This window comes from Carcharodon carcharias, chromosome 26 (assembly GCF_017639515.1).
Source record: "Carcharodon carcharias isolate sCarCar2 chromosome 26, sCarCar2.pri, whole genome shotgun sequence".
Classification (NCBI taxonomy): domain Eukaryota; kingdom Metazoa; phylum Chordata; class Chondrichthyes; order Lamniformes; family Lamnidae; genus Carcharodon; species Carcharodon carcharias.
In genome coordinates, this window is record NC_054492.1 from 21,631,747 (window position 1) to 21,658,631 (window position 26,885).

The 26,885-nt window shown below is 46.2% G+C and overlaps 1 protein-coding gene across 1 annotated transcript in view; it reads left to right on the forward strand.

The window, feature by feature from the left end:
- The first annotated feature begins 6,306 nt into the window (after positions 1 to 6,306).
- Positions 6,307 to 26,885, forward strand: part of LOC121269851 (putative ubiquitin carboxyl-terminal hydrolase 50) — a 28,263-nt gene continuing 7,684 nt past the window's right edge. The window contains exons 1-3 of the mRNA XM_041174888.1: positions 6,307 to 6,326; positions 22,874 to 23,095; positions 23,446 to 23,641. Coding sequence (XP_041030822.1) covers positions 6,307 to 6,326; positions 22,874 to 23,095; positions 23,446 to 23,641 — 438 coding nt within the window. The remainder of the gene's footprint in view (positions 6,327 to 22,873; positions 23,096 to 23,445; positions 23,642 to 26,885) is intronic.

Sequence of the window (26,885 nt, forward strand, 5' to 3'; positions counted from 1 at the left end):
TCTGGAGATCTGAATAAAAACAGAAAACGCTGGAAAAACTCGGCAGGTCCTGGTAGTGTCTGTGCCAAGAGGAACAGAGTTAACCTTTTGGGTCCATTTGACTCTATTTCGGAGTTAGTAAATAGAACTCGCTTTGTGTTCCGAGCTGGCTCCAGAAACAATGTGCTCTCTGTCACTTTCACATCACGTCAACTGTGAAAGGATCATTATGTAGGTTATTTCAATATTTAAAATATTCCACACATAAGGAACAATGAGGAAATTATGGTACATAAAAATATGCAAAATCAGCAACACGGTGAGTTGCTGTTAGGAATCATTAAAGTATTTATTTAAAGTAAAACCAACATTAAAATATTAAGAATTTAAATTACTTGTGTGACAATAAACCCCTTTCCCAACATTCAATAAGTCCCTGAAAAATGAAGCTTTTCATGCAAATGAAGCACACTCCCCAACACAAAAACTTGATGCAGTTTCTGTGGTTATATACTTACCTGCGTAACATTCTGCTGTAACTTCTCTCTAACAGTAAAATGTCCAAAGCGCTTTCCCCAAAGAGAGTCATCAAACAAAATTTGACACCGAGTCACATAAGGAGACAATGGGACAATTGTTCAAAAGCTTAGTCAAAGGGCACTGAAAACGGGATGTACAAAAGGTCAGAGTTGGTGAAACACAAAGATTTTGGAGGATTTCAAGCTGATTTCCACCACGGCACCACAGGCTTTGCCTTCAGCTCCCTGGACCCTAAAATCTGGAATTCCCTGTCTAAACCTCTCCTAACACGCCCCTTAAATATTACCTCTCTGACTAAACCTTTGGTGACCTGTCATAATACTCTTTATGTGGTTCTATGTCTAATTCCCTGTGTTAATGGTCTTATGATGTGCATTGGGACATTTTACAATGATGAAGAGCTATATAAATGTATTTGGTTTTTATGGTATGATAGCTCCAAATCTCTGCTACACAGACCATCAAAGAGTGGAGTCAAACTGAGATCAGACAATTTACTATTGAGCAGAAGTGAGGGAGAGAATTTGAAATTATTCACCTAGGACTTGCACTACTCATTGACTCCATCCAGAGAGGAGCTGTTTGTGTATTGGGCCAAAGCTATGCTAAAACAATGAGAGGTTTCATTACCTATAACTTTCTTCACAAGTCTGTTGTGTGGCACTGTATTGAATGCCTTTTGGAAGTCCATATACACCACATCAATGGTTTTGTTTGCCCTCATCAACCATCTCTGTTACCTCTTCAAAAAATTCCAGCAAGTTACTTAGACATGATTTTCCTTTAACAAATCCATGCTGACTCTTCCGAATCAATCCAAATTTTTCCATGTGACTATTAATTCTATCCCCAATAATTATTTCTAGAAGTTTCCCCACCACCGAAGTTAAACTGACTGGTCTGTAATTGCAGGGCAGATCTTTACAACCTTTTTTGAACAAGGATGTAATGTTTGTAATTCTCCAGTCCTCTGGCACCTCCCCCAAATCTAGGGAACATTGAAAGATTATTGCCAGTGTCTCTGCTTTGAGATGAACATTCTCTGATTGTAATTCTGCTTTTTCTTGATTTGCTATCTGCTTGTCGTTCACTACCAGCTGCAGGGTACAGTCTCGAACCATGCCCACGTCTTCAAAATGGGAATCTTTTGGCCATTATTGTGTCTCGTGCTTCCCATATAAATATATCACTGGGGCTTCTGGAAAATTCTGACTCTCTCTGGTGCCCTTGGGTGGTTTGTTCAGGTGTTATCGTTTGTCTTTTCATTGAAGAGTCATACGGGCTCGAAGCTTTAACTCTGTTTCTCTCTCCACAGATGCTGCCAGACCTGCTGAGTTTTTCCAGCATTTCCTGTTTTAATTTCCTTTCCTGGAAAATCTGCTTCTATTGTTTTTTTCCCCCAATGGTTCTGTCGCAGGATGAAAATGCACTTTGTGAAAGTCTGCAAAGACTTTTATTCCTGTCACTTATGAGGCGGTAGAATGAATACATCAAAGTGATGAGTTTGTAAACCCTTCATTGCTTCCAGTGATGTGCTTTCAGTAATTCGCTTCAATCTGTAAATAAACTATCAGTTTTAGTCAGAGTACTTTGCTATTTATTGCCTTTGAAAGAGGTTAATTGGAAGCTAACCATGTTTTAAGAGGCAGTTTGATCATAACTAAGGATCATTGTGAATTTCAGTGTGTTAGCACATTCTGGGTAATCCAGCCCTTTACTCTCCTCCTACAAACTCCCCCAACAATAGTGAGAAAGTCTTGCTCTTGACCTCATTTTGCCACCAAAAACCTATTCACCATTAAAGCTTCAAGAGTCATTTTAAGCAAACTTTATGGCACCATTGGCATTGCTCCCCTATTAGTTAAACTTTCTGTTTCTCAGTGTTAATGGAAAGTTGTTGCCACTTGATGCTGATATCCAGAAGTGACACTAACCTTTAGAATGATCGTTTTTCTCACCACTAGGATTGGTAGAAGTTGACTAATAGTTTAAGTGATGTCTATTTGACGCAGTATGGTGTACATAACGCACATTAGTATGTTCAGTAGATTCTAAATCTTACAAGTTTTAAATGTTTACAGGGTTAGATGTTTAAAAGTTTTATTGTGTTTACAAGATGATCTCAACAGTGGAAATAAACTGAGTGTAAGGCACATGATCCAAGGAGCCAGAAGCAGAATGTGGGACCTGTTCAACTTGATATTTGGGAACTTCCATGAAATAACGCTTTGAAATTTCCTGCTGGGTTAATGTTGAGATCTATTAATAGTCACCAAAGAATTAGTTACAGGCTAAAATGTACAGTCTGAAAGTGAAGGGAATACCACAGCTGATAGAACAATGTGCAGAAGGCAACACAAGGAAGAAAATACAATAAAACCCCACAGACTACAATCATTAAAAGTGAGTTTACTTATTGAACCAATATGACTACTGGGCCGTAACATTAACAATGTTAAACAGCCAAAATTACTGTAGGCCAATAAAATGGCTGAAACCTACACATCATCATTGGAGTGTGTTTCCCAGGATAGAATTCTTCTGCTGTTTAATTCCTTGCTTTTTTTTTTTATTTATTTGTTCACAGAATATGGAATTCGCTGGCTGGGCCAGCATTTATTGCCCATCCCTAATTGCCCTTGAGAAGGTGGTGGTGAGCCGCTTTCTTGAACTGCTGCAGTCCATGTGGTGTCAGTACACCCACACTGCTGTTAGGGAGGGAGTTCCAGGATTTTGACCCAGCGACAGTGAAGGAACAGAGATATACTTCCAAGTCGGGATGGTGAGTGGCTTGGAGGGGAACTTCCAGGTAGTGGTGTTCCCATGTGTCTGCAGCCCTTGTCCTTCTAGATGGTAGTGGTTGTGGGTTTGGAAGCTGCTGTCTAAGGAGCCTTGGTGAATTCATGTAATGCAGCTTGTAGATGGTACACACTGCTGATACTGTGTCGGAGGTGGAGGGAGCAAATGTTTGTGGAAGTGGTGCCAATTAAGCGGGCTGCTTTGTCCTGGATGGTATCAAGCTTCGAGTGTTGTGGGAGCTGCACTCATCCAGGAAAGTGGGGAGTATTCCATCACACTCCTGACTTGTGTCTTGTAGATGGTGGACAGGCTCTGGGGAGTCAGGAGGAGAGTTACTCATCAAACAGTTCCTAGCCTCTGACCTGCGCTTGTAGCCATAGTATTTATATGGCTAGTCTAGTTCAATTTCTGGTCAATGGTAACCCCCAGGATGTTGATAGTGTGGGATTCAGCAATGGTAATGCCATTGAAAGCCAAGGAGTGATGCTTAGATTCCCTCTTGTTGGAGATGGTCATTGCCCGGCACTTGTGTGACATGAATGTTATTTGCTTCTTACCAGCCCAAGCTTGAATGTTGTCCAGGTCTTGCTGCATTTGGACATGGACTGCTTTAGTATCTGAGAAATCGCAAATGTTGCAGAACATTGTTAAATCATCAGCAAACATCTCCACTTCTGACCTTATACGAACATACAAACAAGGAGCAGGAGTAGGTCATTCACCCCTCGAGCCAGCTCAGCCATTAAATAAGATCATGGCTGATCTGATAGTAACCTAAAATCTGCATCCCACTTACCTCCGAAAACCTATCACCCCCTTGCTTACCAAGAATCTATCCACCTCTGCCTTAAAAAATATTCAAAGACTCTGCTTCCACCACCTTTTCAGGAAGAGAGTTCCAAAGATTCATGAACCTTCAGAAAAAATTTCGCCTCATCTCTGTTTTAAATGGGCAACCCCTTATTTTTAAACAGTTCTAGGTTCTCCCACAAGAGGAAACATCCTCTCCACATCCACCCTGTCAAGACCCCCCGGATCTTATACGTTTCAATTAAGTCGCCTCTTACTCTTCGAACCTCCAGCGGATAAGCCTAGTCTGTCCAACCTTTCCTCATAAGACAACCCACCCATTCCAGGTATTAGTCTGGTAAACCTCCTCTGAACCGTTTTCAATGCATTTACATCCTTCCTCAAAGAACGTGGCCAATTCTGCACACAATATTCCAAATGTGGTCTCACTAGTGCCCTGTATAACTGAAGCATAACCTCCCTACTTTTGTATTCAGTTCCGCTTGCAATAAATGATAACATTCTGTTAGTTTTCCTAATTACTTTCTGTATCTGCACACTAGCCTTTCGCAATTCATGCACTAAGACATCCATATCCCTCTGCATCTCAGAGCTCTGCAATCTCTCACCATTTAAATAATATGCCTTGCTTTTATTCTTCCAGCCATAATGGACAATTTCGCATTTTCCCACATTATACTCCATTTTCCAGATCTATGTCCACACACTCAACCTATTGTAGCCTCATGTGCTCTTCACAACTTACCTTCCTACCTATCTTTGTGTAATCAGCAAATTTGGCAACCATCCCATCCATCCCTTCATCCAAGTCATTTACATAAATTGTAAACAGTTGAGGTCCCGGCACTGATCCCTGTGGCACACCACTCGTTACATCTTGCCAACCAGAAATAGACCGATTTATGCCACTCCCTGCTTTCTGTTAGCCAGCCAATCTTCTATCCATGCCAATATGTTACCCCCTACACCATGAGCTTTTATTTTCTGCAATAACCTTTGATGTGGCATTTTATCAAATACCTTCTGGAAATCTAAGTACAGTACATCCACCGGTTCCCCTTTATCCACAACACTTGTTACTTCCTCAAAGAACTCCAATTAGTTGGTTAGACATGATTTCCCTTTCACAAAACCATGTGACTCTGCCTGATCACCTTGAACTTTTCAAGTGCCCTACTATAACTTTTTTAATAATGGCTTCCAACATTTTCCCTATGACAGATGTTAAGCTAGCTGGTCTGTAGTTTCCTGCTTTCTGTCTCCCTCATTGAATAATGAAGTTACATTTTCTATTTTCAATCTAATGGAACCTAGGAACCCCGAACCTAGGAAGGAAGATCATTGATGAAGCAGCTGAAGATGGTTGGGCTGAGGACACTAACCTGAGGAACTCCTGGAGGGATGTCCTGGCATTGAGATGATTGACCTCCAACAACCACAACCATTTCCCTTTATGCTAGGTATGATTCCAACCACAGCATGTGGAATTAGGCCTGTTTTCCCATGTTTTCAGAGGTTTTCTTTGTCTCGGATGCTCACCTGCTAATTTAATCCCAGACGGCGCAACACGCTGAGTTAAAACTTCCCAAACACTAATGATCATTATAAATTGACAGGTGGATAGATGGTCAATCTGGGAGATCATGAACTCCAGACCTCAGAGGTCAAAGGGCACATCTGTGAGTTTTCAACATCAATCAAAACAAAAAATAATATTTTGCAGCAAGTTCTTTGAAGTGAAGCTGTTTGACCTCACCCATTATTTCTGATTGGCTGACTAGATTGTGATGATTGGCTGTACTCAAGAATTTGTGTAGCCAATCAGAAAGCTGAGGTCAGTAAGCAGCATATTGCTTGCTAATTGATCTCATGACTCACATCCTAATGGTCGGACCAGTTTGAATGGAGACCTCATTAACACCTCCTCTTGGAGTTTCTTTTACCTTGTTCACTGTGTCAACTGCCCCTCGTTTAAAACATTTACAGAGTGAATTTGCACCCATGGGGACTGGGTGCAAACACAAATCCTTTACTTTGATTGCACCCTCTGTTGTTGCTACTTTGTGATGTCATTTCAGGCAATGATATCATGGGAGCTGGTGGTTACCGAAGATTAATGGGAAGGGATCAGGTCACAGAGTTCTTACCATTTTAGTTTTGTAATGATGACACATCTCCATGGAGGATAATAATAGCAGGTAAGATTCATCTGCATGGGCCTCTGTTTTCATGATCAGATTCTTGGGTTTATTGGGGCAGTTGCTAAAGCTAATTATTAATTAGAATGGGATGGCCTCTTAGAGGTTGCACTTAAAACATAAACTTGTAGAGCTACAGGAATAGAGCAGGGGAGGGGAGCTGACTGGTTGGCTCTACAGAGAGCTGGTATAGAGACAAAGGGCTGAATGGCCACCTTTGTGCAGTAATGATCTTACATTTTAAAAATCAAGCTGAATGTTTTGAATTTTGATTTTAAAAAATTGAGTTAGATTAATTGATACATTTTATTTAACACAAATAATAAACAGATGGAAGAGCACCTCACTGGAAGGGCTTCTGTTATCCAAACTAGGCCATTGGTCTAATTACTGCTCTTCATTTACATTCTTTTATGTTGTTTAAGTCAAGCTGGGGGAGGGGGCGAGGGTGATATATGGGGGATGAGGGAATATGGGACCGGATATGGGGAGGATATATGGGGGATATATGGAGGATATATGGATGATGGGGACTACATGGATGATGGAGGTGATATGTGGGAGGATATATGGGGGATGTGGGGGGTGTATATATGGGGGATACATGGATGATGGGGGATATGTGGGGGGATATATGGGGGATATATGAGGGCTGGGGGATTATTTGGGGAATGGGGGGATATATGGGAGTAAATGGGGGAAATAGGGGGATATGTGGGGTTGGGGATATGGGGGTAGTATATGAGGGGGAAATAGGGGGATATGTGGGGTTGGGGATATGGGGGTAGTATATGAGGGGGAAATAGGGGGATATGTGGGGTTGGGGATATGGGGGTGATAACTGAGGGGGACGGGGGGATGTACGGGGGATGAGGGGATACGGGGGTGGCGATGGACGGGGGATGAGGGGATACGGAGGGAGATGGACGGGAGATGAGGGGATACGGGGGGCGATGGACAGGAGATGAGGGGATACGGAGGGGGATGGACGGGGGATGAGGGGATACGGGGGTGGCGATGGACGGGGGATGAGGGGATATGGAGGGGGGGGATGGACGGGGGATGAGGGGATACGGGGGTGGCGATGGACGGGGGATGAGGGGATATGGAGGGGGGGGATGGACGGGGGATGAGGGGATATGGAGGGGGGGATGGACGGGGGATGAGGGGATACGGGGGGAGGGATGGATGGGGGTTGGGGGATGAGGGGATATTGAGGGGATACGGGGGGGGATGGATGGGGGATGGGGGGATACGGGGGTGGCGATGGACGGGGGATGAGGGGGTATGGAGGGGGGGGGATGGACGGGGGATGAGGGGATATGGAGGGGGGGATGGATGGGGGATGAGGGGATACGGGGGGGGGATGGTTGGGGGATGAGGGGATACAGGGGGGGATGGTTGGGGGATGAGGGGATACGGGGGGAGGGATGGATGGGGGTTGGGGGATGAGGGGATATGGGGGGGATGAGGGGACACAGGGGGGGATGGATGGGGGATGAGGGGATACGGGGGGGATGGATGGGGGATGAGGGGATACGGGGGGGATGGATGGGGGATGAGGGGATGAGGGGGATGGGGGTATATATGGGAGATGTGTATGGGGGTTGGGTGGATATGAGCAGATATATGTGGGATGGGGGGATATGAGGGATATATATGGAGGATGGATGGGGGATATATTGGGGATATATGGGGGATTGGGGGATATATGGGGGATGGAGGAAATATGGGGGATGGATGGGGATATATGGGGGATGTACGGATATATTGGGAATTGGGTATTTATGGGGGATGGGTGGGATTTGGGTGAAGGGGTGAAATGGGGGGGTGTGGTTGGGTGGGGTGGAGTGGTCCTCGGATGGGGTGGGGGGGGGGGTGCTGGTCCCAGGCTGGGGGATAGAGGTGGCATGGGGGGTGGGGGCGGAGGGTCCCAGGCTACGGGTTGGTGTGGGTCCCTTGTGAAGGGAGGAGTCGGGTTGTGTGTGTCCCACACTGAGGATTATGCGGTTTGTGGAGTATCCAGTGTGTCTCATTTGGACCAGGGTTGGGGGTCTAGGGATGACAATGTCCCACAGTAGGGGTTGTGGATGGGGTCTGGGATGTCCCACATAGGGAGTGGGGGGGTGGGATGTGCTCTCACTCCATTGGCTGGAAGTATTTCTGTTCACTTTGACTGTTCCTATCAGTGGAACATGTGTGTGTGATGTAACGGGGCTGGGCCATTGTTGTTGGCTCTGATGTAACAGGGTTACAAAGACTTGCATTTTTATAGAGGTTTTCACAACCACCAAAGGTCCCAAAGCATTTCAGCAATGGTGAAGCGTTTTTGAAGTGTAATCGCTGTTGCAAAATAATAAATACAGGTGCCATTTTGTGCAGAGTGACCTCCCACTCACAACAATATAATAATGACCAGATTACCTGTTTTTGTGATATTGATTGAGTGGTCAGGTCATCGCTTCTTCAAAGTAAAGCCCGTGGGATCCTTTATATCCACCCGAGAGGATAGGCGGGCCTTGGTTCCTCAGACAGTGCGGCGCCCCCTCGGTGCTGACCCTCGGACAGTGCGGCGCCCCCTCGGTGCTGACCCTCGGACAGTGCGGCGCCCCCTCGGTGCTGACCCTCGGACAGTGCGGCGCCCCCTCGGTGCTGACCCTCGGACAGTGCGGCGCCCCCTCGGTGCTGACCCTCGGACAGTGCGGCGCCCCCTCGGTGCTGACCCTCGGACAGTGCGGCGCCCCCTCGGTGCTGACCCTCGGACAGTGCGGCGCCCCCTCGGTGCTGACCCTCGGACAGTGCGGCGCCCCCTCGGTGCTGACCCTCGGACAGTGCGGCGCCCCCTCGGTGCTGACCCTCGGACAGTGCGGCGCCCCCTCGGTGCTGGCCCTCGGACAGTGCGGCGCCCCCTCGGTGCTGACCCTCGGACAGTGCGGCGCCCCCTCGGTGCTGGCCCTCGGACAGTGCGGCGCCCCCTCGGTGCTGGCCCTCGGACAGTGCGGCGCCCCCTCGGTGCTGGCCCTCGGACAGTGCGGCGCCCCCTCGGTGCTGGCCCTCGGACAGTGCGGCGCCCCCTCGGTGCTGGCCCTCGGACAGTGCGGCGCCCCCTCGGTGCTGGCCCTCGGACAGTGCGGCGCCCCCTCGGTGCTGGCCCTCGGACAGTGCGGCGCCCCCTCGGTGCTGGCCCTCGGACAGTGCGGCGCCCCCTCGGTGCTGGCCCTCGGACAGTGCGGCGCCCCCTCGGTGCTGACCCTCGGACAGTGCGGCGCCCCCTTGGTGCTGCTCTGGAGTGTCAGCCTTGCTTTGTTTGTTTTGTGTTTTGAGTCCTGGAATAGGAATTAAGTCCAAAACATCTGACCTCAGAGGCCAAGGTGTGACCTGAGTGTCTCAGCTGGACACTGGGTACAAACTGGGGAGGGTGAAACTGGATCAGTCAGTCTGAGTCCAGGGCAAAATACTACGGATACTGAAAAGTTGAAATTAAAAAAGAAAATGCTGGAAATTTTCAGCCGGTCTGACAGTATCTGTGGAGAGAGAAACCGAGTTAATGTTTCGGGTCAAAATGATCTTTCAGCAGAACTGAAGGGAAAAGATCGAAATGTAATCAGATCCGAGCAAGTTAAGGGGAGGAGGAAGTGGGAATGGGAAGGTCTGTGATAGGGACGAGGACAGGTTTCATGGTCCGTGTTCTGTTATTATGGATAACGGAGACATTTCTGGTTGCTCTAGAAGGTTCCTATCATGTCTCCTTTCTCTGTGAAAATCACCAGTTATCTCGAGCCCCTTTGGGAACTAATTTACCCTGTCTGGTGTGACTCAGGAGCTGCACTCTGGCAGGGCAGTCTCTGCTGCATGTGCTGCAGGCTTGATCGACTGGGGTTCTTGGTCAGGCTGCTGTTTTTTTTTTCACACTCTCTCACTCAGATTGAACGTAACAGCCACTGAATTTGCGAAGCACGTGTTGATTTCAGCATCAAGTGATAGATTGTTGGTTATCTATCATCTGGAGCTTCAATCCACAGTTATACTGCTATCTGTGCCAGTCTTGGGGGCTCATCCAATCAGAAATTCACAAGGAAGCATGGGATGAGCCAATAACCACAATGCAGCCCTCACATTTCCATTTGTTTTGTGTCCTACTGTTGGCGCTGTCATCTTTCTGTTAATTCTTTATTTATAAACAGTTTAAATTGCTGAAGGTGGATATTCTATTTTACACGTTGTAATTACCTATACCAGAACAGTGACCTGTCACTCTAAAGGAAATGTTCCTGGCATTGTGTTTATCTTTTACGATTGGCTGAACTGCTCTTTCGATGGGGGTCGATGCCAAAGAGGAGTGATGATCCCAGGCAGTGGAGGTACTCAGGTCAAAGCCTCCCTGTACATGGACGATGTCGCCATCTTCTGCTCGGATCCGCTGTCGGTGTGCAGACAGATCCACATCTGCGACCAGTTCGAACTGGCCTTGGGAGCCAAGGTAAATCGTGGCAAGAGCAAGGCCATGTTCTTTGGGAACTGGGCTGACCGATCCTTTGTCCCCCTTCACCATCAGGGCTGACGGCCTGAAGGTGCTGGGGATATGGTTTGGAGAGACCAGGGCACGCGTTAGAAACTGGGAGGAGCGAGTGACTATGGTGAAAAGAAAACTGGGCATGTGGGAGCGACGCTCCCCCTCCATTGCAGGTCAGAGCCTGATTATCAGGCGTAAGGCAGTCTTGGTGTTAGATTCAGTCAAAGAGTCATAGAGTTACACAGCGCAGAAACAGGCCCTTCGGCCCATGATGTCCATGCCAGGCATCAACATCTATCGATTCTAATCCCATTTTCCAGCACTTGGCCCATAGCCCTGTAGGCTATGGCATTTCAAGTGCTCATCTAAATACTTCTTTAATGTTGTGAGGGTTTCTGCCTCTACCACCCCCTCAGGCAGTGTGTTCCAGATTCCAACAACCCTCCGGGTGAAAAAATCCCCCCTCAAATCCCCTCTAAATCTCCTGCCTTACCTTAAATCTATGCCTCCTGGGTTATTGACACCTCCGCTATGGAGAAAAGTCTCTTCCTATCAACCCTACCTATGCCCCTCATAATTTTGTATACCTCTATCAGGTCCCCACTCAGCCTTCTCTGCTCTAAGGAAACCAACCCTCGCTTATCCAGTCTCTCTTCATAGCTGAAACACACCAGCCCAGGTAACATCCTAGTGAATCTCCTCTGCACCCTCTCCAGTGCAATCATATCCTTCCTATAGTGTGGTGACCAGAACTGCACACAGTACTCTAGCTATGGCCTAACCAGCGGTTTATACAGTTCCAACATAACCTCCCCGCTCTTATATTCTTTGTCTTGTCTAATAAAGGGAAGTATCCCATATGCCTTCTTAACTGCCTTATATACCTGTGCTGCTACCTGTTACTGTTCATGGCACAGGTCTGGCCCATTCCACACTCCTATGCAGTGGCGATCACCCGAGACATCTTTCGCTTTATCTGAAGGTTGGAAATGGATCGTGTCCACAGGGACATGATGTACAAGCCTCTAGAGGGCGGGAAAAAATGTACCCAACATCGCCCTCATCCTGGCCACGTTTGCATGAGGCTGCTTCGAGCTGTGTGTAGACCCTTGATACGCAAACACCAAGTGTCACTAAGTGCTGAGGTTCTACTTGTCCCCAGTGTTGCGAAGGATGGGTCTGGCCACGCTGCCGCGGAACGCTCCAAGTAGTTGGGCTGTGCCGTACCACCTGTCCCTCATGGAAGAATTTACCTTTTGACCACAAGTCCATCAGGCAGTGGTCGGCGTGTAATGTCGTACAGGCCCTGTGGGGAAAGGAGAGGGTGGATCCTGTGGGATGGTTCCCTGAGCAGACTGTCAAAGTCATTTGGCAGAATGCCTCATCACCAGAACTTTCCAACAAGCACCAAGACGTAGCTTGGCTGGTGGTGAGAAAGGCCTTCCCTGACAGATCCTTCCTACACGCCAGGAGTCTCACCCCCTCTGCACATTGCCCTCGAGGTGGCTGTGGTGGGGAAGAGACCATTGTTCACCTCCATGTGGATTGTGCCTTTGCAAAGAAGGTCTGGAGAAAGATGCAGTGGTTTCTGTTGATGTTCATCCCGAGCAGTTCTGTGACACAGGACTCTGTGCTCTACTGGCTGTTCCCGGGGACACACACCGAGACAAACATCAACTGCAGCTGGGGGATCATCAGCTCGGTGAAAGACACTCTTTGGTCTGCCTGAAACTTGTTAGTCTTCCAGTGCAAAGAATTGTCCCCAACTGAGTGTTGCAAACTGGCACATTCCAAGGTCCAGGCCTACGTGCTGAGGGTCGCATTAAAGCTTGGGGCAGCCGCCGCAAAGGCGCAATGGGGAAAGGTCACTGCCTAAGACCTTTCTGCCACAGCGCACTGAGAGGCTGGGAATTGTATGGATCCCTCGGGCTGTATGACTCAGAAGGAATGTATGCAAGAAAACTAAATGTATCGTAATTGTTTTAAAGCAGCTCAGAGTGCAACATGATCCATGTCTCTAACTCGAATAGCATTGCACTGCCTAACTGTCTGTAATGAGCACGTTGAAATGTCTGGAAAAACTCAGCAGGTCTGACAGCATCTGTGGAGAGGAAGACAGAGTTAACATTTTGAGTCCGTATGACTCTTCATCAAAACTAAAGAGAAATAGAAAAAAAGAGAACTATTTCTCTTTAGTTTTGATGAAGAGTCATATGGACTCGAAATGTTAACTCTGTATTCCTCTCCACAGATGCTGTTAGACCTGCTGAGTTTTTCCAGCTATTTTTGTTTTAGTTTCAGATTTCCAGCACCTGCAGTATTTTGCTTTTATGTTGAAATGCCTGTGATGTTCATTGATTGTCTTGAAGCGCCTCGTGATCTATGTGGAAAACTGGAATATGATTGCACTTTTTGTGATGGCCACTTTGAAATTTTTTGTAATGTTCTTTCAGATATTTTGTGAGTAAACTATATTTTTCCAAAAAAAACCCCATCATTGTCAAGGAGGACCTCCCAAGAGGTGAAGAGCCAGCAAGTCTCGCTCTTGACCTCTTGAGGCCTCCAAGATCATCTTCCAGTCCAGAGTCTGCTCCGTGGAGCAGGATGAGGAGTGTTCACGTTTCTTCTTCCAAAAGATACACAGAGAGAGCTCTGTGATCAGTTGCCTGAAGGAAGAAGGCAGCTCAGTAAAGTCAACACAGTCCGACATTTTGAGGATCAACAAATCCTTTTATGGCTGGATTGTATGACGTGAAGCCCACAGACAGCGTGGCCTCCCAGTCCTTCCTGTCCTCTATCACAGAGATCTTAGATGACAGTACTTGGGAAAGCCTGGACAAACTGCTAACTCTGGACCAGTTGGCAAAGGCTGTCAAGTCATAAGAGCATAAGAAATAGGAGCAGGAGGAGGCCATTCGGCCCCTCGAGGCTGCTCCACCATTCAATAAGATCATGGCAGTTCTCCTTGTGTTTCGATTTCCCCGTTCCCACCTCACCCCGATTAACCTTTGATTCCCTTGTTTAATAAGACCCTATCTACCTCTGCTTTAAAAATATTCAATGACTCTGCCTCCACCACCTTCTGAGGCAGAGAGTTCTAAAGTCGCACAACCCTCTGAGAGAAAGTTTCCTTGAGAAGAGTAAAGCCATTGTTTACCGGCCAAGTTTTACTTGGTTCTGTGTGACTGTATTGGCCCAGACTTGAGTGTGGTTCTGGCCTACAGCATGTCAGATCATCACCCTCATCAATAAGCAGAAGAGGGAAAGGGAGGAACTTAGAAACCGGTGACTCATTGGTGTCATTGGAAGCCGTACAGAGGAGGTTTACTAGATTAATACCTGGAATGGGTGGGTTGTCTTATGAGGAAAGGTTGAACAGACTAGGCTTGTATCCACTGGAGTTTAGAAGAGTAAGAGGTGGCTTGTTTGAAACATGTAAGATCCTGAGGGGTCTTGACAGGGTGGATGTGAACAGGATGTTTCCTCTTGCGAGAGAATCTAGAACTAGGGGTCATTGTTTAAAAATAAGGGGTTTCCCATTTAAGACGGAGATGAGGAGAAATCTTTTCTCTGAGGATTGAATGTCTTTGGGACTTTCTTCCTGAAAAGGTGATTGAGGCAGAGTCTTTGAATATTTTTAAGGCAGAGCTAGATAGATTCTTGATAAGCAAGGGGGTGAAAGGTTATTGGGGGTAGGTGGGAATGTGGGGTTGAGGTTACATTCAGATCAGCCATGAACTTATTGAATGGCGGAACAGGCTCGAGGGGCCGAGTGGCCTACTCCTGCTTCTAATTCGTATGTTTGTATTTCACTGTTGAATGTGGACTACAACATTCTGTCCAAGGTCATCGCCAATCGGGTCCAGTCCGCTCTGGAGTTGGTGATCCACCCTGACCAGACCTGCGCTGTGCCTGGCAGGAAGATCTCTGACAGCCTCGTGCTACTCAGGGATAAGATTGCCTATGTACAGCACAGGGATGTGGACACCTGCCTCATCAGCCTGGACCAGGAGAAGGCCTTTGACAGGATATCGCACACCTACATGGTGGATGTGCTCTCCAAAATGGGGTTTGGGGAGGGAATCTGCAACTGGATCCAACTGCCCTACACTAACATCAGTAGCACAGTCTCAATCAATGGGTGGGAATCAGATTGCTTTCCGATTAAATTTGGAGTCAGGCAGGGCTGCCCTCTCTCCCCTGTCCTGTTTGTGTGTTGCACTGAACCCTTTGCTGAGTCCATCAGGAAGGATCTGGGCATAGGAGGAGTGACGATCCCAGGCAGTGGAGGCACTCAAATCAAAGCCTCCCTGTACATGACCGATGTCGCCGTCTTCTGCTCGAATCCGCTGTCAGTGTGCAGACTAATCCACACCTGCGACCACTTCGAACTGGCCTCGGGAACCAAGGTAAATCGTGGGAAGAGTGAGGACATGTTCTTGGGGAACTGGGCTGACTGATCCTTTGTCCCCTTCACTGTCAGGTCAGACTTGTGTTGCGAAGGATGGGTCTGGCCACACTGCTGCGGAACGATCAAAGTAGTTGGATCGTGCCTTACCACTTGTCCCTCATCGAAAAATCTATGCAGAGAAACATCTTTGACCACAAGTCCATCAGGAGTGGTCTGCACATAATGTCCTAGAGGCCCTGAGGGAAAAGGAGAGGGTGGGTCCTGTTGGATGGTTCCCCTAGCAGACTGTCTGTCAGTCATTTGGCAGAATGCCTCATCGCCAGAACTTTCCAACAAGCACCAAGATGTAGCTTGGCTGGTGGTGAGAAAGGCCCTTCCTGTCAGATCCTTCCAACACACCAGGAGTCTCACCCCTTCCACACGTTGCCCTCGAGGTGGCTGTGGTGGGGATGAGACCATTGTTCACCTCCTTGTGGATTGAGCCTTTACAAAGAAGGTTGGGAGAGAGATGCAGTGGTTTCTGTCTAGGTTCATCCCGAGCAGTTCTGTGACACAGGACTCTGTGCTCTACGGGTTGTTCCCAGGGGATACACCGAGACAAACATCAACTGCAGCTGGAGGATCATCAACTCGGTGAAAGACGCTCTTTGGTCTGCCTGAAACTTGTTGGTCTTCCAGCGCAAAGAGTTGTCCCCAACTGAGCGTTGCAGACTGGCACATTCCAAGGTCCAGGACTACGTGCTGAGGGTCGCACTAAAGCTTGGGGCAGCCACCGCAAAGGCGCAATGGGGAAGGGTCGCTGCCTAAGACCTTTCTGCCACAGTGCACCGAGAGGCTGGGAATTGTATAGACCCCTCAGGCTATAAGCTTGTCATTGTACGAATAGAGTAAATGCAATTGTATCGTGGCACCTCAGAGTGCAACATGTTCAATAGAGATAAGTTGAATATGATCACACCTCCTGTAATATCCAATTTGAAATGTTTTGGAATTTACTTAGATATTTTATGAATAAAGTATATTTTTGGAAAATAAATAGTGTCTTTTGGTGTCATGGAGACTGTTTAATGAGTAAAACCACAATCGCTGTGACTCTGTTACCGGAAACATTGAGAAAATCTTTCACGTTTGGTCATGATGTCACTAGTTGGATTTTGGCCTGAGGTTATTTTGTTCCATCAAGCAGTAAAATATTCTGAAGCAGGATCATGTCAATACTCCTTTTTGAAGAGTTATATTGAGAGTGCCAAAGGTCAGTGAATGTGTCTGGACAATTGGTCAGTAATATAAGAATACACTGTGTATTGGAAATTGCGACCAGTTAGTTGCCAAACTGGCAATTGTGTTGACAGGCTGGAATAATTAAACCGCCCCATCAGCTCCTCTGAATCATCAGCAAAGGGACGTAAGGTGCTGTCCAGCGGCACTTACTCAGTATTAACCTGCTCACTGATACTCATTTTAGGTCAATCTTGCCACGCCCATAGCCAAGCTGTTCCAGTACAGCTACAACACTGGCACCTACCCAGCAGTGTGGAAAATTGTCCAGACATGTCCTGTACACAAAAAGCAGGACAAATCCAACCTGGCCAATTAACACCCTATCAGTCTACTTTTGACCATCAGTAAAGTGATGGAAGGGGTCATCAGCAGTGCTATCAAGCAGCAAGCACTTGAGAGAAGGCTTAGCAAAACTGGAGTCAATGAGAATCAGGGGGAAAAGGGAAAATTCTCTGCTGATTGGAATCATATATAGCACAAAGGAAGATCGTTATGGTTGTTGGAGGTCAGTCATCTCAGCTCCAGGACATCACTGCAGGAGTTCCTCAGGGTAGTGTCCTAGGCCCAACCATCTTCAGCTGCTTCATCAATGACCTTCCTTCCATCATAAGGTCAGAAGTGTGGACGTTCACTGATGATTGCACAATGTTCAGCACCATTCATGACTCCTCAGACACTGAAGCAGTCCATGTCCAAATGCAGCAAGACCTGGACAATATCCAGGCTTGGGCTGATAAGTGGCAAATAACATTCAAACCACACAAGTGCCAGACAATGACCATCTCCAACAAGAGAGGATCTAACCATTGCCCCTTGACATTCAATGACATTACCATCACTGAACCCCCCCCCCCCCCCCCAACTATTAATATCCTGAGGGTTACCATTGACCAGAAATTGAACTGGACTAGCTATATAAATACTGTGGCTACAAGAGCAGGTTAGAGGCTAGGAATCCTGCAACGAGTAACTCACCTCCTGATTCTCCAAAGCCTGTCCACCATCTACAAGGCACAAGTCAGGAGTGTGATGGAATACTCCCCACTTGCCTGGATGAGTGCAGCTCCCACAGCACTCAAGAAGCTCAACACCATCCATGATAAAGCAGCCCGTTTGATTGGCACCACATCCACAAACATTCACTCCCTCCACCACCGATGCACAGTAGCAGCAGTGTGTACCATCCACAAGATGCACTGCAGGAACTCACCAAGACTCCTTTCAACAGCACTTTCCAAACCCATGACCACTACCATCTAGAAGGACAAAGGCAACAGATAGATGGGAACACCACCACCTGGAAATACCCCTCCAAGTCACTCACCATCCTGACTTGGAAATATATCTCCGTTCCTTCACTGCCACTGGATCAAAATCCTGGAACTCCCTCCCTAACAGCACTGTGGATGTACCTACACCACGTGGACTGAAGTGGCTCAAGAAAGCAGCTCACCACCACCTTCTCAAGGGCAATTAGGATTGGGCAATAAATACTGGTCTTGACAGTGAAGCCCACATCACATGAATATATATAAAAAAAATAGAGAAACCTTTGATTGGCTAAGCAGGAGTCTCTGTAAAGGGTGAAATATTCGGTCTTTGAGTTCAGATCATTCCCATGCCACCGAGGTGCCGTGTAGAGGGGAGCCCTTCATTTCAGCAGCGTCATGTAGCCCACCAGCTTCTCACCAGCTTCTCACCAGTTGCTCACTCAAAGAACCTCAAGCCAGGGCTCAGCAAATGGCTTTTGATTTATTTTGATCTTTTCCCATGTTCATCCTTTCTCCACATGCTCCTAATATTTGTGTCGTTTTCACTCTGCCGGAACATTCCAGTTGTTGTTATTAAAATTGTCTGAAGTAGTTTTTCCTGATTGCCTTTTTTGTGAAATGTTGATTAGATTTGAATTCTAACACGGAGGAGGGAGGCTAAAGCCTGCACCTCCTGTTACCTTGAAACCCGCTTTGCAGTGAGACTCAGTGGATAGAGGTGACACTCATGTTCCCTGTGCAGGTCTTTGGGTGATGGGAACATGTGACGGGTACTTGACTCTGCAGATCCCACACTCTTCACATGTCTAGCCTTGTGCAAACCCCAGGTTGCTTAGGCCTAGCTCAGCCTTTCCATCTCTGCCCTGGCAGAAGGGGAAAACTGACTCAAAGCTAATGAAAGATCATATACTCACATCTGTTTTAGCTAAACAAAATAAGTGATTGCCATTCACTGGTTCATTCTTTAGGGCAATGCCTTAACCAATCAGAGTCAAGCTGCCTGGTTTAAATTTAAAACCATGTTTGGCAGTTAACTGTCAGTCACCATCAATGATGCATTCTTCATGGTAACATCTCTACCAATCAGATTCCACTTGCCAACCAATCAGAACTCTCTTTTCAGACAGTATAAATTGTTGTTCCCTTTTCATTTGGTATTTTCTTGCAAATTGTCCTGATGAGTGCAAGACGAAAAGCTTTTATCAGCGATACTGAAGTTATGTTGCTAACCAGAGATCTCATAATGGTTCATGGGATCTTACTGTCCGTTAATTGTTGAGCCTGTGTTGGCACTTTTGAAAGAGCTTGACCATTTTCGGGCCACATCCCAATTTTTTTCCCATAAATTATCCCCCCCTTAAATGCATGTCTAATTGAATCCTGAAAGTCCCTATGGAATCAGATTCTAGCACTTTTTCAGGTTATGCATTCCAGATCTTAACAACCTCCTGGTGACCAAATGTCTCCTCATTTCCTTTTTGCCAACTATTTGAAGTTTATGATCTCTGGTTAATATCACAATCTCACAGAATCCTTACGGTGCAGAAGGGGACCATTCAGCCCATTGAGTTTGCACTGGCTCTCCAAAAGGGCATTCCACTTAGTCCCACTCCACTGCCTTATCCCCGTAACCTTGCATTGACCTACTTCAATCACTTTTTGAAACTTCCTTTGGAATCTGAATCCACCAACATATCAAGTAGTGTGTTCCAGATCTCAAATGCCTTGTGGATACATTTCTTCTCCTTTGCCCTCTTTCTTTTGCCAATTATTTGATGTTTATGATCTCTGGTCACTGACCCACCTGCCAGAGGAAATAGAACAAGTTGGGAGAAACTATCAAAACCTCTCAATTTTGAATACCCTATTCCCCTTAACCTTTTCTGCTGTAGAGTGAATAATCCCAGTTTCTCCAATCTCTCCGTGACTGAACTCCCTCATCTCTGATATCATCCTGTAAACCTCATCTGTAACCTTTCCAAGGCCTTGACATCCATTCTAACATGTGATGCCTGGAATTGTACACAATGCACCAGTTGAGGCCTATCCATTCATTCGTAAAGGCTTAAAACAACTTCCTTGTTTTTGCATTCAATGACCCTATTTAGAAAGTTAAGTATCTCATACACTTTCTTAATCATCGCATTAACTTGCCCTGCCACCTTAAAACAGTTGACAATATGCATCCCTGGATCACTCTACTCTTTTAACTACCCCCTTCAAAACCATACACTTAGGTAATGCTGCCTCTCCATGGTATTCCTCCCAAAGTGCATCATTTCACAATATCCGCATTAAATTGCAACTGCCATATGTCTGCCCATTTTACCAGTCCAGGTCCACCTGATGTCTGCTATTTAGCACAGTGCTACAGTTTATATTATGTGCAAACCTGGTAATTGTATTCCCTATAACAAAGCCCAGATCATTTCTTAAAACAAGAAAGTCTCTGAATCTCTCACACACAAACGACTGGATGCACTAAGATGATGGAAGTCCAGATGATTTGAATTCCTGTCCCCTCCTTCATTCCCCCTAGATTGACCCCCCACATGTACCCCCACTTCTGCCACATACTGACCAGAAATGTAGACACAGCTCATAGTTGAGCTGAATCAAATCAATGCAGAATGGAGAGACTGATGGCTTTAAATTGGTGAAATAAAACAATGGTATGAGGAGTGAGAGACAATAAAGCCCCTTTCAGGCCAACTTACTGGAGACAATACCCCTGTTCACAGAATCAGACAGTGCAGAAGAGGCCCTTCAGCCCATCGAGTCTGCACCGACACGTGAGAAACACCTGACCTACCTACCTAATCCCATTTACCAGCACTTGGCCCATAACCTTGAATGTTATGATGTACCAAGTGATCATCCATGTACTTTTTAAAGGATGTGAGGCAACCCCCCTCCACCCCCTTCCCAGGCAGCGCATTCCAGACCATCACCACCCTCTGGGTAAAAAAGTTTTTCCTCACATCCCCCCCTAAACCTCCTGCCCCTCACCTTGGACTTATGCCCCCTTGTGACTTCCCCTTCAACTAAGGGGAACAGCTGCTCCCTATCCACCCTGTCCATGCCCCTCATAATCTTGTACACCTCGATCAGGTCACCCCTCAGTCTTCTCTGCTCCAACAAAAACAACCCAAGTCTATCCAACTTCTATTCTTAACTTAAATGTTTCATCCCAGGCAACATCCTGATGAATCTTCTCTGCACCCCATCTTTCATATAATGTGGCGACCAGAACTGCACACAGTACTCCAGCTGTGGCCTCACCAAGGTTCTTCAACATGATCTCCCTACTTTTGTAATCTATGTCTCGATTGATAAAGGCAAGTGTCCCATATGCCTTTTTCACCACCCCACTAAAATGCCCATCCACCTTCAAAGCCAAGGTCCCTTTGTCCCTCAGAACTTCCTAGTGTCATGATGCCATTCATTGAATACTTCCTTGTCAAAATACTCCTTCCAAAGTGTATCACCTCATACTTTTCAGGGTTAAATTCCATCTGCCACTTATCTACCCATTTGACAATGCCATCTATATCTTCCTGTAGCCCAGGACACTCAATCTCACTGTTAACCACCCGGCCAATCTTTGTGCCATCCACAAACTTACTAATCCTAACCCCACATAGTTATCTATGTCGTTTATATAAATGACGAATAATAGGGGACCCAGCACAGATCCCTGTGGTACATCACTGGACACTGGCTTCCAGTCACTAAAGCATCATTCTGTCATCACCCTCTGCCTCCTACAACTAAACCAATTTTGCATCCACCTTATCAAATTACCCTGTATCCCATGTGCGGTTGCCTTCTTTATAAGTCTCCCATGTGGGACCTTGTCAAAGGCTTTGCTGAAATCCATATAAACTACATCAACTGCACTACCCTCATCTACACACCTGGTCACCTCCTCAACAAATTCAATCAAATTTGTTAGGCATGACCTCCCTCTGACAAAGCTGTGCTGACTATCCCTGATCAAACCTTGCCTCTCCAAGTGGAGATAGATTCTCTCCTTCAGAAATTTCTCCAATTGTTTCCCTACCACTGAAATGAGACTCACTGGCCTGTAGTTCCCTGGCTTATCTCTACAACCCTTCTTAAATAGCGGAACCACATTAGCTGTTCTCCAGTCCTCTGGCACCTCCTCCGTGGCCAGAGAGGAATTAAAAATTTGGGTCAGAGCCCCTGCGATCTCCTCCCTTGCCTCCCTCAGCAGTCTGGGACACAAATCATCCGGACCTGGAGATTTGTCCACTTTTAAGCCTGCCAACACCTCCAATATCTTGTCACTCCTTATATCAATTTGCTCAAGAATCTCACAGTCTCTCTCTCCCCGAGTTCGATACCTTCAACCTTATTCTCTTGGGTGAAGACGGATGTGAAGTATTCATTCAACACTCTAGCGATGTCCTCTGGCTCCATCCATAGATTGCCCCCTTGGTCCCTTATGGGTCCTACTCTTTCCTTGGTTATCCTCTTCCCATTGATATATTTATAGAATATCTTGGGATTTTCCCTACTTTTACCAGCCAGAGTTTTCTCATATCCCCTCTTTGCTCTCCTAATTGCTTTCTTACCACCCTGCACTTTCTGTACTCCACTAATGCCTCTGCTGATTTGCTCCCCTTGTATCTGTTAAAAGCCTCTCTTTTCCTTCTCATCGTAACCTGAATATCTCTGGTCATCCATGGTTCTCTGGGCTTGTTACTCCTTCCTATCACCCTAGAGGGAACATGTTGAGCCTGTACCCTCTCCAATTCCTTTTTGAACAGCCCCCACTGCTCCTCTGTAGATTTCCCCACAAGTAGCTGTTCCCAGTCTACCTTGGTCAGATCCTGCCTTATTTTACTAAAATCTGCTCTCCCCCAATCGAAAATGTTTTTTTGCAACTTATATTGGGAATTGTGAACTCCATCCTGTGGCTCAATGCCAGAGAGAACTCTGCTCCTGTTAATTCACACAGCAACCTGCAGCATTCTCTAGTCTAGATATATGGTAATAATAGTAATTGGTTTAATTTTATTTTCTTTCTGGACCCCCTCACTCTCAGAGCTCGATACTACCATCTTGTACCTAAATATAGTAATGGCTCCTTAGTGGAATCCAGTGTGTCTAATACCGGCATCGAGCGACACACAGGAGGCTCTGGTCAGACTGGACTCGGGAACTCAGGAAACACTTGCTACATGAATTGCATTTTGCAATGTCTCTGCAACACCACGCCATTGGTTGAGTATTTCATAACTGGGGCTTATGCAGATGATCTAAACAGGTAAGAATATAAACAGTGAGTGAGAGAATTGTATTAGATAATTAATTACAGTGAAAGTGATGTAACATTTCGATGACAGGTATGATCTGGCCTCTTTCCTGTTCACAAATTGCATTGACGAGGATGAGGCAGATGTCTGGGGTCGAAATTAATTTGTTGCCTTATCTAAAGAGGGCAATTGTTGGGGGAAATTGTTCTGGACATGTGAAAAGGCCACCAGGCTCTTAAATCCTGCTCCATCTGTTTGGGTCTCTGGGGTGGGTGGGACAGGGCTGGGGAGGGGAGAGAATAGAATAAATGTCATTAAAGCAGTCGGATTTTCAGTTCTGATGGAGTTTTTCCTTGTGTAGAGGCCGAGGAGAGCTTTCCAATGCATTCTCTGCATTAGTGATGGATATGTGGCTTGGGGATTGTGTCTATATCTTTCCTGATGAAGTAAAGAGAGTACTTGGAAAACTGCATGCTTCATTTTCTGATGGCACACAGCAAGATGCCCAAGAACTGCTGCTTTTCTTCCTAAATGTTCTCCATAATGATCTGAAGAGAGTAAGTACCTAAAGCAACCCTCTAAAGTGCAACACAAAACACAAACTTATTGCAGAGAAGTCAAAGGTTTTTGATGATTAAGGAACTAATTAAGTGATTATACCGACCAACCCTTGGTAAAATATTTACTTTACAGTCTGATGTTTGTCTTTTTTTTCCCATCTGCAGTCACATTCCCTTCCCTAATGAAATCAGTCTCTATAATCTCCAATGGCAAGTATCAAATATCCATGTCCAGTCATTATAGTCTTCAACCCAACTGACCTCATTAATCATTCAGACATGGACATCTCAAATTGGTCATTTTAGTCCTTTGAAGTGTTTGACGGGAAATGTGTGAAGCTGGACTCTGGAAGTCTGGCCTTGGGAATAAGTGGAATTGCTCCCAGGAAACCAGTCTAGAATTGGTGATATCAGAGAGAGAGTGAATGTGGGAGACTGAACTGAGGAGATATTAGAAAAACCTGGTCCAGGTGACAATGGGGAGACTGACACAAGGAGAAAGGTAAGAATTTGACCTATTTGGTGTCAACATGAATGAAAGGACATGTCCAGTGAAGCGTCAAAGAATCCAGTGACTGCCCCAAAAGGAGTGAGTTCAGGGTTGTGTGAAATAGTGTCCCAATATTACTCCTAAAGACAAGGGGCTGGATTTTACATGCATCCACTGGATGTGTTTCCAGTGGAGGGGGCCTGTAAAATAGGGCAGGTGCCCAGCCCGGCACCTTCCTGCCCACCCCTGAGCTCACCCCCATAACAGGGTAGGTGCAGGGGTGCTGAAGTTGGCAGCCCATCCACCATATTTAAATAAATTATAAAGGGTAATTGAGCTTGTTAAGAAGTCAACTGACCGGGATAGCATGCTGTCCATACAAAGTACGGCATTAAGCAGTCGGATGAGAGTGGACAAGCCCTCTCTGTTTAAAAAGTTTTTTTAAAGGATAGGAAGGAAGGGGATTACTAAATTCAGGGTGTGCCCTTTGCACATCGGGGGTCAGTCCCCCTAAGATATTACCACCCCCACTTTCTACCCACCTGGCTGCTCTCTAAAACCCACCACACCCACACCCCTGCCCCCTCCCTAAACTGGCCAAACCCTCCCCGCCCAATACCCCAGGCTTACCTCACTCTGGGATCCAGAGTGGGACTGCTTGGGATTGCTTGCGTGAAACCATTGTTAATTGTTGTAAAAACCCATCTGGTTCACTAATGTCCTTTAGGGGAGGAAATCTGCTGTCCTTACCTGGTCTGGCCTACATGTGACTTCAGACCCACAGCAATGTGATTGACTCTTAAAAATGCCCTCTGATCAAGGGCAGTTAGGGATAGACAATAAATACCAGTCTAACCAGTGATGCCCACATCCCATGAGCAAATACTAAAAAAAACTACAGGCGCTGCTGGCTAATCAGATTTGCTGGCAACTCCAGAGGACCGGACTTTTTTCCCAGTGAGGGGGTGGGGGGGAAAGGTCCTGCTCTCCACCAATTTAGCCCATCCCTACGCATCATTGCAAACTCCAGATTAAGAAATATTTGATTGTAATCCCATCACCATGTAAAGAAAATTAAAATTGGATGACAATTGTGATCATCGGGGTCAGGACACAGAGAGAATTGCTATGATAATGTATCTTTGACATTGACAATGATGCAAAGTTCTGCCTCACTGGACAAAACGTCCCAGTGGTCCCAGCCCTTTACTGATCTGACCTGAATGAATAGGAATATCATAGCTCTGTTCCTGCTGGGAGCCCTACATGTCATGTCAACAAGTGCACCCAGTGATGCATTCTGGGAGGAAGAACAACAAGAGGAAAATATAAACTAAATGGTGAAACTTAAAGATGGTTCAGGAACAGAGAGATCTGGGGGTGCATGTACCCAAAACTTTCGGATACTCACGTTAGAGACCAGGCTCTGTGTTCACCAAGTGTCTCTGTGAACTCGATCCAATACTGGAGTACTGATCTGACCAGTTTACTCATCATCTTTTCTCATTGTAATTGCCTGTTTTGACAATGTGTACATCAACGTCCTATTGTGTTGGAAGAGAGTCAGAGGGGGTTTGGGGAGGGGTTTGCACAGCTTGTGGCCTTAGCAACTGAAAAGTCGATGGCCAGTCGGGGATGCGCAGAATTACATGAGCACAGGTATCTTGGGGAGTTCTGGGGCTGGAGGAGGTTATAGAGATAGGGAGGAGTGAGACAATGGAGAAATTTGAAAACCAGGATCAGAATGTTAAAACTGGGGATCAGTGTAGGTCAGCAAGCACAGGAGTAATAGGTGAAAGGGACTTGGTGTGAATTAGGACATGGGCTGCAGAGTTTTGGATGACCTCAATAGATTGTTGTTAAGCAAGGAATGAACTGCTCCTTGGTATAAGGGTGGGTATATGGAGTTATGACAGAAAAGCCATGATTTAATTGAATGGTGGAACAGGAGTGAAATGACCTCCTCCTGTTCCTATGTTCAAGTGTATGGAGGAGTAAAACATGGAAGGTGGACCAGGAGTGTGTCAGAATAGGCAGCAGGAAAGGCTTGGAAGGCAGAAATAGGGGTTTCAGATGCAGATGAGTTGAGGCAGGGGGGGAAGTCGAGTGATGGTATGTGCTGCATACAGTTTTTGTCTCCTTACATAGGTAGGGGTATACTTGCACTAGAGGCAGTTTGGAGAAATTTCATTATGTTGATTGGGGTAGTTTTATGAGGAAATGTTGAGTAGGTTGGGCCTATATTCATTGGAGTTTAGAAGAATGAGAGGTGATCTTATTGAAACACTTGAGATTCTGAGGGGGTTTGACAGGGTGGATGCTGAAATATGTTTCCCCTCATGAGGGAATCTAGAACTAGGGGACAATCTTTCAGAAGGGTCTCCTATTTAAGACAAAGAAGAGGAGGAATTTCTTCCCTCAGAGGAATGTTACTCTTTGGAATTCTCTCCCATAGAGAGCAGTGAAGGCTGGGTCATTGAATATATTCAAGACTGAGTTAGAAAGATTTTTGATTGACAAAGGAGCTAAGGGTTATGGGGGACAGGCAGGAAATTAGAGTTGAGACCACAATCAGATAAGCCATGATCTTATGAATGGCAAAGCAGGCTTGATGGGCTGAATGCTCTAATCCTGCTCCCATTTCTTATGTAATGAATGATTGAGGAATGGATTGGATAATGACAAGTGATTATGTAAATTGAACATTCTCACTGGAAGAAATGTTGGGAGGCGAAAATATCAAATTGGCTT